The sequence below is a fragment of the Equus asinus genome, chromosome 2, assembly GCF_041296235.1.
Source record: "Equus asinus isolate D_3611 breed Donkey chromosome 2, EquAss-T2T_v2, whole genome shotgun sequence".
Lineage (NCBI taxonomy): Eukaryota > Metazoa > Chordata > Mammalia > Perissodactyla > Equidae > Equus > Equus asinus.
Window position 1 is genome coordinate 52,057,584 of NC_091791.1, and position 14,219 is coordinate 52,071,802.

The 14,219-nt window shown below is 40.8% G+C and overlaps 1 protein-coding gene across 4 annotated transcripts in view; it reads left to right on the forward strand.

The window, feature by feature from the left end:
• The window catches only part of ARID5B (AT-rich interaction domain 5B), a 173,593-nt gene that overhangs the window by 121,254 nt on the left and 38,120 nt on the right, over positions 1-14,219 (forward strand). For 3 of the 4 annotated variants that reach the window (XM_070488567.1, XM_070488569.1, XM_070488574.1), the window contains one exon: positions 11,028-11,140. In XM_070488567.1, coding sequence (XP_070344668.1) covers positions 11,028-11,140 — 113 coding nt within the window. Of the gene's footprint in view, positions 1-8,898; positions 9,628-11,027; positions 11,141-14,219 lie in introns of those variants that run through there. The other variant, XM_070488575.1, reaches the window with a different exon arrangement.

The window sequence follows — 14,219 nt, forward strand, 5'->3', positions numbered from 1 at the left end:
GCCTTCCAGTTGCCACACAAGCAGCCTCTGAGTTTCCACCAACAGCGAATAATAATCCAAATAAAGTTCTTCTCAGGGAAAATATAGACAGACTGGGGCAGACAAGAGCTTTTGCCCAAATAAGGATCCCTTTTGTGGAGACCCCATGTGTTAGATAACCATCAACTGACAGTTGGTCATGAGTTAATAATGTTGGATGCTGAAATATGCATACCATGTGCTATAAAAGAGTTTGGAGGACAAAGACAAATACTGCTATAGTTAGATATCGGAAACATACCAGAGGTGTGCAGACTGCTTCACTGGATGTATGATGAACCCGCCAAATGATTTCACAAAAGTTATTATGAGTATTATACAGTAAAATGTATAATATTCATTGCACATTTTGTTTATTTTGCTGGGATTTTGGTCTTAATCTCTCTGCATGTTACTCCTTTAAATGCTATAGCAGCTCTTGCCTTCTAAGAAAAGAAAATAGTTCCTAAGCTTATTTCCACCGCTACCATTGCTGTTCTATTTTTACAATGGGATCCCTAAAAGGGGGGTAAGGTAGGGGTTCCATAAAAGAATCCAGGTGGGTGTGTAGCCCTTTGATTGGCATGTTGTATTTAGAGAGCTGTTAACATCTAGTTATGTTTCTGTGTTGCTGCTGCCACAGGAATCAAAAAGTGAGGGGGTGGAGGGAACAGGCTTTGATTTCAGCTACTGTGCCCAGTTATTTGGGAGGATGGGACATTGGGCCAGCTGGGCACTGAGCAGCCATCTTCTCAGAGTGATGCCCCGTAGTATTTTGGTGCTAAGAATGATTGGGGAAAGAATGTGTCGCCTCCCCTGCCTGCTAGAACTCAGACTTTTTGTTCTGTCAACTTTTCTGGGCTTATTGGAATGCCTGTCTTCACCCAGTAATCTCACTTTCTGTCGTATGAAACTGTGGGACTCGAAGCACCTTGGTAAAGCCAAGAAGGCCATGCCCTTGTCTTTATGCTTGACTGTATCTGATCTCTCTACTTACTTGCAAATGAAATCTCCAAAAAGAAAAACACAACCAGACCATGAGTTTATTCAACAATTTGTGGTTAAGAAGCTTCTTCTTTCCAACTAGCCAAAATCACCCAAGATCTATTTTCTCTTTTTCAGTTTGCGAATGGCTTACATTATACCCAACCCATGTTGGTAGCAGGAGAGAATAATTAGTGAAATAAATAATTAAACAGACTCTCCTTCTCTCTCTCTCTCTCCTCCCCTCTCCCTCCAAGTCTGTTGTCAAGGCTTAACATTTGCTTTGACATCTTAGTTAAAGAAGTTAATGAAATAACATCTTCATTCGGGCCATTTAGTAACCTGGAGTTAATGATTGCCAGATTTGAATTTTACAAAGGCGACATCTCAGCTTGGGCAAAATTTTCAGATACTAACAGCTATACATGACTGTTTTCCATAACAGTGAATAAAATCTTATATTGCACTGAAACTTTGAATCATCACTTTTGCTGATTATTCTAGCTTCACGTTAATCTTATTCTGTCTGCTCTTTAACACATATTTCCAAGGACATATCTGTAATCACAACATTGAATTGTTGACTAAACAGCATCACCCAAGAGAAAGATAATGTAAGCCACATGTAACTGAAAATTTTCTAGTAACCGCATTTTAAAAGGTAAAAGAAACAGGTAGAATTAATTTTAATAATAATTTAATTTAATAATATATTTTATTTAATCCACAGTATCATTTTAGTATGTAATCAATATGAAATGCTGTTAAAGAGATATTTTACATTTTTTGACATTGTCTTGGAAGTCTAGCATGTATTTTACACCTATGGCACATCTCAATTTTGGATTAGACATATTTCAAGTGCTCAATAGCCCCGTGTGGCGAGTGGTGACCATATTGGACAGAGTGACTCTAAACAGTCATAAAAATGTTTCATCTTACACTGATAAAGTGAGAAGAAGTTCTAACCTCTTCTGTGCATTCTCTTTGTTCATCCTAAGATTCACGTTAGGATTTCTGTTGGTATCTGTCTGTTGTTTCTCTGCAGGGTGACCTGCACTCCCTCCGATTAACAGAGGCCTTGCCAGGTTATAATCACCTGTCCTTATTTAGAATACTGTCGAGTATTATGGACCTTGTCACACACTCTCCACACACGACCCAGACCCTTTCTCTTCTCATCTGGACCCTCAGTCCACACTGCTCCAACATACACATTCTTCCTTCTCCACTATCTGTCAGTTCCTTGGTATCACAGTAGAGCTTATGAAGTCACTTTCCAGTGTGGTGGCTCGTATATATCCACAAATAAGTGAAGGTCAGAGATGGCAGTGGTGGCTCATAAAAGAGGAGGGGAAAAGTGGGATTTACCTGAGCAAAGAAAAATGCCTCCGAGTCTCAGACAAACAAGGATAGTCCTCTTTTTAATTTAAGTAACAGACTATCCCACTTCTTAAATTATTCTCTCTGAAAGATAAAAAAGCATAGAGAGAGTGAAAACTCCCCTTTAAGTACAAATTCCTTTTGGGATCTTTTTAAAAGAAATTGGGAGCTTGTTCGTTGATGACCTTTTTCATATGTGTATTTGTTTGAAAAACTGAATTGTCTCTCATAGCATATTAGTCCAAGTCTGTGAGAAGTTAAATATCTCTACGTTAATCCACATATACACACACAAAAAAAGTCTCTTTTACTTATTTCCAAATGGAGAATGTTTTCTTTAGAGATGTAGCGAATCAATTATCCTCAATGTTGAAAATGGAATATCTCATTTCTAAACCTGGAGAAATGGCTGAACAAGAATGTTCTGTTTATATATGAGTTTAAAAACTGCCCTGATATTTACTGCTCCCTGCAAGGCTCTTCCATACAAAAATGTAGCTTTCACTTCTGGGCTGTCATGTTCAATAGTAACACCACAGAGCATATTGATCATGGACTAGAATGAGTGGGTTTATTGATTGTAACAAAAAGAAAAAAAGAGAGAGACAAAAATTAATTCTCTATGTTTAAGAGTTCTATCTTTATAAACTTCATAAATTATAGAAATCAAAATGTCCTTAAAAAGTATATCCAGAGTGGCTCCTTAAATAGCCTAAAAGAAAAGAGACCAGTATCAAGTGTCTTAAATTAATACTCTATTCTTATTATAGACAATCGTACTAAGAAAAACTAAATCTATGTTTATGGAATAGTTTTAAAAAAATTAAAACGTGAGTTATTTCGAAATCTTAAGAAAAAGTATATAGTAAGCATTGAAACAACACACTTATTCTAATTATAATAGCTTTCATGCAGTTTCTTCCTCAACATCCAGCCTGATCTCCATTAAGAGAGGAGCCTAGGGTCCAGGGCCTAGAAATGGCTCCTGGGTACCTGGATTCTGGGGAGATGAATAGTGGGAGAAAGGAGTTGCCAGGTAAATATAAAAGTGGAAGTTTGAGTCACTATGGTATTCTTAGAGTCCATTTTTGGGTTTGCTGTGTTTGTGACTTTATGACAAGACCTTGCAGTGGGGAAGGAAATCAGACCCTTTGTGTGCAGTATTAGCCCTGATACAGCACTGCCACCTGTGCCTTAAAGAGCAAGCTAAGTCCTCAGGTGTCCACTCTGCCCTGATGTCTCTTTACAGGCTATTTGGAATTTTAAGGCAAAAGAGTTTTCCCATAGGCTCCTGATGCCATGGTACGTAGACCTCATCGCCCCAAAGACGAATAAGCGTTTGCAAAACTGCCATGAGCCACCACCTCCAGCCCCTTGCGGGTCCTGGAGGTGTCCTTTCACTGAGAATTATCTCACTGGAGGATTCTGTGGGTAGCCGGAACAGACCAAAAGTAAGGTGAGAGTTTGAAAGGCATGGATTTCAATCTTCTTCCCAATAATTCCAAAATTCTCTCCTTAGAAAGTCCATCTTCTGAAAACCCAGAATCTATCCTCACTCTACCTAGATTTAGCTCCCAGATTTTCCCTTTATTCCAAAAGTGGTAGTAAAAAGAGTCTATAAACCCCTTCTTCTTTGCCAGCGCCCTTGTAGACAAGCCTATTATAGACTTCTAGAACATTTTTGCACTCCTTTGGATTTCACTACATCATTTCAGAATAATTATAGATAACATTTGGTCATTTAAACTTCTCTCCCTCTCAAGACACAGAGGGGAAATAAAGATAGAAATGTGCCCATCACTGCTGGTAAAACTTGACTGAAAAAGAGGTTTGCTTGTGTTTTAATGGCAAGAATGCATGGAGTCACATGCTTCCAAACCAATTAGCAATACAGATGAGCTAGCAAGCCGAGCTCCATTTATAGGGTGGGGGAAGGGGAGAAGTCAAATAATCTGTGTTTTTAAGTGTTTCTGAGAAATGAAGACCTCCAGGGCAGAGAGAAGGCGGATCAGGAAATAGCAATGCAAATCACATGCCTATGAAATTACTAAAACTTTGATCAGGGGCATTAACAATTGCTCCAGCGTTCATAAGCCTGAAACAAGGAGTGAGTAAGACTAGGCATGTTTTGGAAAGGATTACAAGAGTGTTTACTTACGTGGTTTGTTGAGCAGTCAATGAAGTCCACGGCTGTTTTGGACTTCAGCTGCCTGAGAGCAGTGCAGGTATGACAAATGCAGTAATACATTCCACTCTCATTAGTGACTCTCGGGGATCTCAATGATTTTGACAAAGAGCCAAAGTGACTGGACCTCGTATAAAGCCTGCTTCATTTCCCCCCCCCCCCACCCTTTCTAACAACACAACTGCTTACCCTTCCACAGGAGGTAGAAGGGGACCTGGATTCCGTGAGAGCGCAGTTCACTGGAAATGCTAAACTGTAGTTAGTAGGCACTGTGGTTCAAGCAAAGTCAGGGTATGGTTGGGTTAAAACAAACTTGGAAACTCAAAGCAGCCATGACATCCAAAGTGGCGAATGGACGCCTTCCTCTGGGGCATGTCCATTGGACATTGTTCGTGACTGTGTGGTTTTGGGTTTTGGTGGCATTTAAGAGTAAGGGTGGCTCTCGTCTGGAGTCATAACTCCCAACTCATCTTTCTAATGCCTTTATTGGAGAAAAGAATTATTCTAAAAAGGGAACTGTCAGAAGAATTGCAGAAAATAATAACTCTCTTGCAGCATTTTTTTTTTTTCACCATGCCTCTTGCTTTAAATTCATCATTTAAATGAGAATATCCCAGAAGATGGAGTTGTGCTTGCTAAGGGCCCTGTGTGTTTATATCTCAGACAACACAGTAGCTTCTCAAACATTTTTATTGGGATGTGGAGGATTGTTTATAGGAAAACAGAATAAAAGTAAACTTGAATATTCTTAAATCTGTATGTAATTAACCTTCTGTGAATTCAGGAAAATATTCAACCAATTAACAGACGTTGAGTACCAGGGGCCAGAGTTTTCCGGCATCACTGTGTTGGGTATGGAGCAGTGACTGTATGGAATAACTGTGGATTTGAAATCAAAATTTCAGGGAATCATTTATGAATTTTTAAAATAAAAATGTTGGCTTTAAGTTAAAGCCAAAATGAGAGCTGCTGTTTTTCTTTTCTTTTTTTCCAGGTATTTGAAAACTGAAATTCTGTAAGAGATTATCTGTGAAATGCCTTTCTTTTATTACACCCATAAATTTCAGGAGTGGCTTTGATCAAGCCTCCTGCCATTCTTGGTTTCTAAATCTTTTCCTCATATGTTAATACCTTTAAAAACACTCATCTTATTTTTGTTGTAGTGAAAGAGGAAGTTTCTAAATAGTCGAAAGGGAAACATTGAAAATAGAACACATTAAGTGATAACTAAATTAGGGTAGGGTTTTTTTTTTTTTTCCAGAAAGAGCAATGCTCCATGCTGAAACTTGCCAGAATATTTTAAGATTATTGTCTATAAAGAAAATGTACCAGAGAATTGAGGTCCTCAGAGGAAAGGCATTACAGAAATGCAAAGTATTATCAGTAATGCACACTATACATAGAACGTTTGTCAGTCTTTAATACTTCCATCAGTGGAGTTTAGTTTTCTGGCTCATGTTTAGCGTTTAAAGCACACACACACACACCACACACACAACTTACAAATCAAATGAGTTAACGCTCTGCTCTGCCGACTTCCTCTAGACATTGACCCTGGGGGTCAAACTCTTAGGAAAATGATGCCTGGTTTTCCATTCCTCTAATTCCAGTCCCCACCAACAAGCAAGTCCTATCTCTGAGTGGAAGCTCACAGAGAATTTCTCGAGAGAATATGTAGCTGCGTTGGCAACAAAATCCTCTCTGCAAAATAAGAAGAAAGTGTTGTTAACTGATGAGTCAGTCCAGCTTTTATAGCAGTTTATCTTCGTGGTATTTCCAAGAGCATAAATGTTATAAAAAAGAGAGATGGTCATGACAGGAAGAACACAGTCGAAAAAAAACAGGAACATTTAAGCCAAAAGCAATTGACTTTGCCAGTAACTGGTTACATTTCCTTTGTTTTATTATTATTATTGCAAGAGTTGGGGTTGAGATGAAAGTTTCCCACACCTGCGCTGCCCTGACACATAACTTGTCAGAACGCAGAGTGAGGTAAATATATTATGAAATGCCTGCAACTCTCTGCTTCTAAACTCTTTAAGAAAAAAACCCGAAAACTTGTTTTGCTACATTGTCTTTCAAAAAAAGACTGTAATTCATTAATAGTGGGAGGAGTTCAAAAAAGGAAAAAACAGAATACACGGGTTGGATGTCAGAGGAGCCTGGAGCACTGGCGGTAGCTGAGTCTCCTGGGATTAGCACCTATAGAAATAGAAGTGACCTCACAACGGTGAATAGTAGTTAATTTCGTGGCACTGAGTAAGAGGAACAGATGGGCAGTCAGAGAGGAAAGATGTTTTTAAAACCACAGAGATCTTTCACTGATTTAGCAGAAGAGTCAGTAGCCGTCTGCAAAGGGAGAATGTGCATGGTGCTCTGACTAAGTTTTATTGGAACTCTGTGGCTGTAGTCTTATCACCCACCTCCGAATCAAGATCGAGGGGGACCCTGCTCCCTGTCAAGTGTACAGGATGCTGTTTGCTTCCTGGGATGGGCTGCAGCGCCCTGGTGCTATGTGGTACTTGAGAGTGTTTTCATTTGGGCAAAGCTCCCTGGTGACTGCCAGCCCAAGTTAATAATATAAATATCTCATTATGAGACAGAGTAAGTGTGTGTGTCGGTCTGTTGAAGAGAAGTTACTTAAAGTAGGGGCTCTGAATAAACTCCAGCTGCCTCATTTGGAATCCTTGTGCTACCAGTAACCAGTTGCATGACCTAAGACAAGTAATTTTATCTGGCTCTCAATTTCCTGGTCTATAAAATGGGAATAATAATCGCACCTTACGGTTGGCTTGTTGTGAGCTTTAAATAAGTGATTGTATGCAAAGCGCTGACTAGCACAGAGAAAGTGCTCAGTATCAACTATAATTATTATTCGTGTATAATATTGAAAATATTTGTGCAAAGAACATTGACTGAACTCTATGATGAGTCAGGCCAGGGCTGGGCAGTGGATTATATACACATGTAAAGGTAATGGGGCATTTATTGCTTCACGCTATTTTTTTTTTTTTTGGAGTAGAATTGACTAGAGCCAGTAACGCTCTCAGTAGGTGTTCTGCTGGCCTTCCAGAATGGTTTTGCTGGTAGAGATCAATCTCATTGAAAGCACTGGAGCTGGTGTAACTCTGGAGTCTTAAGATTTGGATTCTCTCAGTAGGTACAGAGCCCTTAGCTGTCAAGGAGAGGACAGGTTTAGATTGGTCCAGGGCTACTGAAAGGAGGTGGAGCTGTTTCTTATGTAAAAGAATTAAAGGCGAGAACCTCCAGCCCACCTCTGACACCACCCCACTGTAAAGCATTTGTTTTCACTGACCCACCTAGCAGCAAATGATGTGTTTTCTTGACCTTGTAGGAAAAAAATGTAGGGGCCAGAATTTTTGCTCTCCCCTAAAGCTAGCCCCTCAATCCCAAAGCTTCACCTGGGGTCTTGTGGATCCAAGAGATCTCGAATTATATTATGGGACTGCCACCCTGTCCTGCGTGCTTCATTCCCCCTGGGACTTTGAACATCTGCTCTTCAGGGCATTTGTGCACTGTATGTGGGACAAGATCATGTCAGACACAATGGCTTAACAGTAATCTGCAACCAAAGGCCTTGGGTTTCCTGTCTCAATTCCCAGAGCAAAATCAAGTCCCTGGTGTATGTTCCCAGAGTTCAAGTATACATAGCAAAGATGAATAAAATTTTACCTCTGCCCAGAGTGACAGGTATATATAGGCGGTCAGGTTGCAGGTCCAGCTCGTGAAGACACGAAGGATGTATATGAAGGCATCTGTATTTCTGTTAATTACTTGTTCATTCAACAAATTCATCTTATGCAATGCCCCCTCCTCAGCGTGTGGGGGGGAGGTAAGAGAAGAATCCGTTATGTTCTTACCCTTAAGGACTCTCCAATTTAGTATAATAATAAGCCATAAAACATAGCTACAGTACAAAGAATACAGTGACACCCTCCATAAGAGAAGTTCAGAAAAGGAGTTCAGAGGGGAGACTAAAAGAAGTATTTGAGTTTGAGACGTGAGCGATTGGTGGGTTTTACCTAACTAGACCTGAATATCTGTGTTCTCGCCGTATTAGGAACAAAAGGCTTTTTCTCTTGATCAAATCCCATTTAGAGTTTAAGTCTGTGTGACTAGAATATTAGGTGCTAGTCTGTTCTAAATTTGTAATTCTCAGAATCTGCTAGGGAAGGACATCAGCTTCTCTGGTTTCTGAAAACAGCTCAAAGAATGGAGAAAATAGACCCAATTTGGGGATGACTTATTGTCGGTTCCCGGAACTTTTGCCTTTATTTAAAACAGCCTGTTCAACGCAAGTTCTATCTAAAAGGCCTTGGGGATTTGAAAGCTTTTCTGGAAATAAATGCCTTTTAGGTTTAAATGCTTTTTGCCAAAATGTTAGGAAGGAAAGATCATAGTAACAAGTCTTAGAACAGAGGCGATATTGTTTTGTTTCTTTTAATGAAATGCCTCAGACCTACCCAAGTTCTGTTTATTTCTGTCAGCTTTCTGCTCGGCTGTTATTTTGATAAGGGACGTGAAAGGACATCCTTCCTTCACGGTCATTAGAGTCTTAGCACTTGGGTCAGTTGTGGAAACACTTCTGTGCTACACTAAGTCTTCAAACCAAAACAGTCCACTCCCTGGCTCCAGGCTGAGGACCGACGTGTCAGTTCATGGAAGGTGGCATCAAATTGACAGGGAGCAGGAGGTCAGGATCCACAAAACAGGCCGATGAAATCACCAGCCCCGTGCAGGGAGGTGGAGAGAGCAGAGCCCTCCCTGCCAGTCTGGCAACTCCAGCAAGTCCTCAGAGCTCATCCCACACACTCCGTGCTAGTCACTGCTGTGTGTTTACATGAGTAATGGAGCTGCCGGGGGAGGGGAGTTGTAAGCAGAGCGCTGAGCCTCGCAGCTCGCATTCGCATTCGCGGGGAAGCTGACATCCACACCAAGTCAAGTCGAGACTTCCAGGGAAGGGCCGGGAAGCAGTCACATGCTGTAGCTTTCATGAGCACAGACATCATCAGGCAGATGTTTGTCGACTGGAATGGGTAATCGCTACTTTCTCTTTGCTTGGTTTTTGTTTGTGAGTTTGTTTACCTTTGCTAATTCCAGGCTGGCTTTCCTGGATGGCCTTTCAGAGGAACGTTTTGGGGAGATGAGAGGAGAGTGGATTTGGGAAGGGAGAGGCTGAGCCCAAAAGCCACTTTTTAAACTTTTGCCTGATGGTGAAGGCGGCTCTGCTTTATTGAGCTTTACCAACAGCAAAACTGCAATCCACACTAGAAGATCAGATGAGTGGGATGATTTTGTTTGTAAGATGAGCACAATGTAAAATGTCCTAAAACCACTGGCTAACTATGTGACATAGTAAGATGAACAACATTTAAGAGGGTTCGAGTTGTTCAGATTTGGCACAGTCATAATCATACCTTAAAGTACTAAAAAGTGTGGGTACCTTGAAAGGTCTGAAAGAAATTGCTTGGGGTATAATTAATTAGTTTGGAATTCTTGAAGGGCTAGTTGGTTAGTTGATTTGTTTTAATTTTGTTTGACTTGGGTGACTGATGAAGTTAAATGTAAAAGCTGACGCCAGACAGTCGTAGCCCTCAATAAACAGCAGCCTTTTTTTCTTTTCTTCCTGCTTTCTGTGTGGATCTTAAAGGGAATCAGGCTCAACATCAAGGATAAAATAGAACTTTGATTTGTGTCTTGTCTACAGCTTTTAAAAAGTATAATCTCCATGGAAGCAGGCTAACCCCAGTGTGATCTTTGGAAGTTCTTTTAAATAACCTTCAAGATCTTCATAAAAAAATATATTGAAAAGGAAAAGGGAGCATGCTGATTTAAATATATCTGCCAGATTTGTTGAGATTTGAAACATGCTGGTCACAAGATTATTAGTAAACCCATAGAATAATATTTTTCAGATTGTTAGCGTGATGCCTCTCTCTGTAGCTCTCTCTCTACTTGTTTGTATCATAATTTTAGAAAATGCTTATGTCTCCACTTTTGAAGAGAGGTGTTTTCAATCGTTACATTACTACGATACCGTAATGGGCTGGCATATCACTTAGATTTTCTGAAAACAAGATAGAAAACAAAAAACAAAGAATAATCTCGGAGCCTGGCTCAGGGCTGTGTTTTCTAACAATGGGGAAGTGCATTTTCCTTATCATTATCGCTTAGAGCTAAGGGCTTCCCTTTATTTATATTAATTAGACATGTTGAAGTGTAATAGATCAGCTTTGGGAAACATGTACAGAAGTGTGTAGTCTACCAAGATGCAACCGTTCAGAGAGAGGAGCCTAAAATGAGGGTTGGCTGCCACAGACGTGTACATTTCTCGAGACAATCAGAGGGGACCACTCCTGTAGTACGCTTCTCAGTCTTTAATAAGGAAACCTATGCAGATGAAAATGTTTCTGAATTGTTCTCCGTCTGTTTTCAGCGCCAAATCTTAAAGGCAGACCACGCAAGAAGAAGCCATGCCCACAGAGAAGAGATTCTTTCAGTGGGGTTAAAGATTCCAACAACAATTCCGATGGCAAAGCCATTGCCAAGGTACGTTCATTCGCTCCACGGTATTCGTTTGCCTGCATCTTTTTATTTTTCCTTTTTCTGCTTTCTCTCTGCTCCTGTGTCCTGGTGGCAGTTTTCAACTCAGAATCTGACTTTGGTATTCACAGCTCTCTGCTGAGTCTGTTGCTGCCACCTCCCCTCGCCTGGTGTCGGGAGGAGGGGGAAGTGTAGGCATTTTGATTAGTCAACACAAAGACTTCCCACCTCCCAGTTTGGCCTGTTGGGTAAAGGACAGATGATTAAGCGCCCACGTCACTGAGGCTGAGATTTCATAGTAGGTGACACAATGACATAGTTTACTCTGCTTGTATCAAAAATAGACCAGCTGAACCATCCTCTTTCTGAATGTGTTCATTTAAATATGTTTGAGATTAACACAGGATGAAATTAGAAATGGCTAGAATTAATCTTTTCAGCTATTTTTTTTCAAAGTCACCTCTAATTTACCTTAGAGTAAAATTGAAGACACATAGCAAAATATTTACATGTATACATATACCCATGAGTATATTTAGATGTTTTTAAAGATCTCTCATAATGCAGAACGAAAGTCCAAATTCTACACTGTTTTTCAAGACCCAGCCCTGTTTTGCCTAAGCCTTCTTTGGAATCTTGAAAATGCATGCCTGAGGTATTTAGCACTGTGAAGGGTGAAGTGTCACTTCATATTTTTAGACTTATCTTTTTGACTTTTGTGGGCTTGGGTCAGATTTCCCTGGTTCTCTTTACGGAGTGTTTGCGTACAGGTGTTGTTTCTGTGCCAAAGACAGCAATAGCCCCTTTAGGACCTGAATTGAAGACTGCATTTCAACTGACATCACGTTTCCAGATCTAAGGACTAAACCTATGAAAATGGGAACATTTCGATTATTGGTGACCTTGGAAGATTCTGATGTAGAAAAACGTGAATTCAGTTCTATGTTGACCATCTACTGTTTTTCTGCCGCGTGCTCCACTCCTCCTACCAGTGTAATGAAGCAAATCCTAGACGAGCACATTCTAGAAATCTTCTCTTCAAGGATGATTGCTTCATGGGGAATTTCTGAGGACTTTTTGATTAGGATTTCTTCATGCTTCTGAGACTGCGAAGGGTTAAAAAGAGATCGATCAGTAGAAATGTGTATTTTCTGGCTAAAAACAAATCTGTCTTTCCCTCAAGTGATTTCTGTTCTGTTCATTTAACCTTGTGTGAGTGAGTCTACATGGATTCCAAGAATGACATTTTCTAGTAATTTGGACATCTCGACCCTAGAACTACCTATGTAGGACTTCAGCTTCCATGATCTTGAAGGATGTCAGCAGGAACAGTTTATTCCCTGTGTTGTGGTTTGCAAGATGCTGCAGAATGGAGCGGGAATTTAGGATCATAACATTCAGCAGAGCTTGTACTGCCAATACCTTGTGTTGGCACCCTGCCCCATACTTCTAAGATGACATCATGTGTTTATGCCAGCATGTTCTGTACCTGAGCCCAGCAGGATGAAGCTCCTTCTCATGTCATTTGGAGTCACTACCAAAGTATGCCTCTGGGAGTTTTGCAAAATTCATACAATTGATCGGAAAGAACAGCACCTCCAATATCTTTCTCCATGGAAGGCAGCTTCAGGACTCACACTATGACCCACAAAACTGCAGAGAACAAGAGGCTGTTCCGTATTTGATGTTCACTGACATATCCTTCTTAGGAGGGGTAGTAGCCAAGTGACTACTGAGTTTTTTAAGTGACCCTTCCCACCCCACCTCCCACCAGTGCTGCCATTCAGAATCTTTATGAGGAGGAAGATCATCCTCCATCGTTGGTTGCAGTGGTGAATGGATGAATGTCAGGCTGCAGTCAGCTGCTGGGGACTGGTCTAAATGCCCAGCTCTTCTCAGAGCCTTGGATTATGGTCCTGCCTTGGCTGCTTCCAGTGGGTCTGGCAAGACCACTTCACCTAGAAGAGAGAGACTGGTAGGTATGAAGTATGGTGGGCTTATCTATTGGCACCAACAGACAGGTATAAAATCCCTACAGAATGAACAAGCCACATCTGGGGCGAGGACAACAACTAAAGAGTTTTCTGCCTTAAAGTGGTCTTTTCTCATGGAATGCTACAGTAGAAATTACAAGCCTGTGACCATCTGATCATTTGCTGAACTAGAAGCAACATTTCAAATGACAGTTTGGCTTTATGACCAAGACCTGTGTGACTGTTTTTTTCAAAAGTGCCTCAAATCGACCATTTCTAACTATGGATAAGTTCCAGCTTCCTGCAGCTCCACAGAGAAGAGCTCTTAGAGTGAGAACCCACTAGGTTTGTTGTGTGCATGACTGGAAAAGCAAGTCAAGCAATTTGCCTGTTGCCGTCAAAAGTTTGCACTCTCTTAATGAGAACATGAAAACTAGCTCTGCAAGACTCTGTTCTCCAAGGGACAGAGAATTTCATGGCTTTCCAAAGACAACAAAAGTCACATGGGGAAGAGGCTACCACTTCTCTGCAGATGCCATGAATGGGTCCAACTCAAATCCTGCCATTTCGCTGGGATCACCTTACAGCAGCAGATGTAGGGACCAAGGTATCTCAGCCTGGGTCTACAATGAAAGGCCTCCGTTGATAGAAAGCAAGTGACTTTTCACATCCTGTAAGCACTTTCCAAAGGCCGGAAGTACCTAACGGGTGATTTGTATTCCAAAAAGAACGTAAAAAGGGAAACCATGGTGTGTAAAATGCTCTTTCATTTCAATCACAAAAATACTTTCGGTATTTCACAAATGGGATACTTTCATTATTTTCAGTATTTTTCCTCCCATTTGATCCTCAGAACTACTCCCAGGGATTATCCTTCCTGCTTTCCTGAGGGAGAAAATGAGGTTCTCCCAGCAAGTTAGTGACCAAATTGAAACTAGACACTGGCTGTTCCCCGCTGGTTCAGCACATCTTGCTGCCCCCGTTGAGGCTGGATTAGTTATAACTCTATCCAGTGAAAGGATGTGGTTAATATCAAATAGGTGGTGGTTCACTGAAAACGTTAAATGTGGATTCTTTAATTAGTACTTCCTCAGTCACTTTGGAAACCCCAA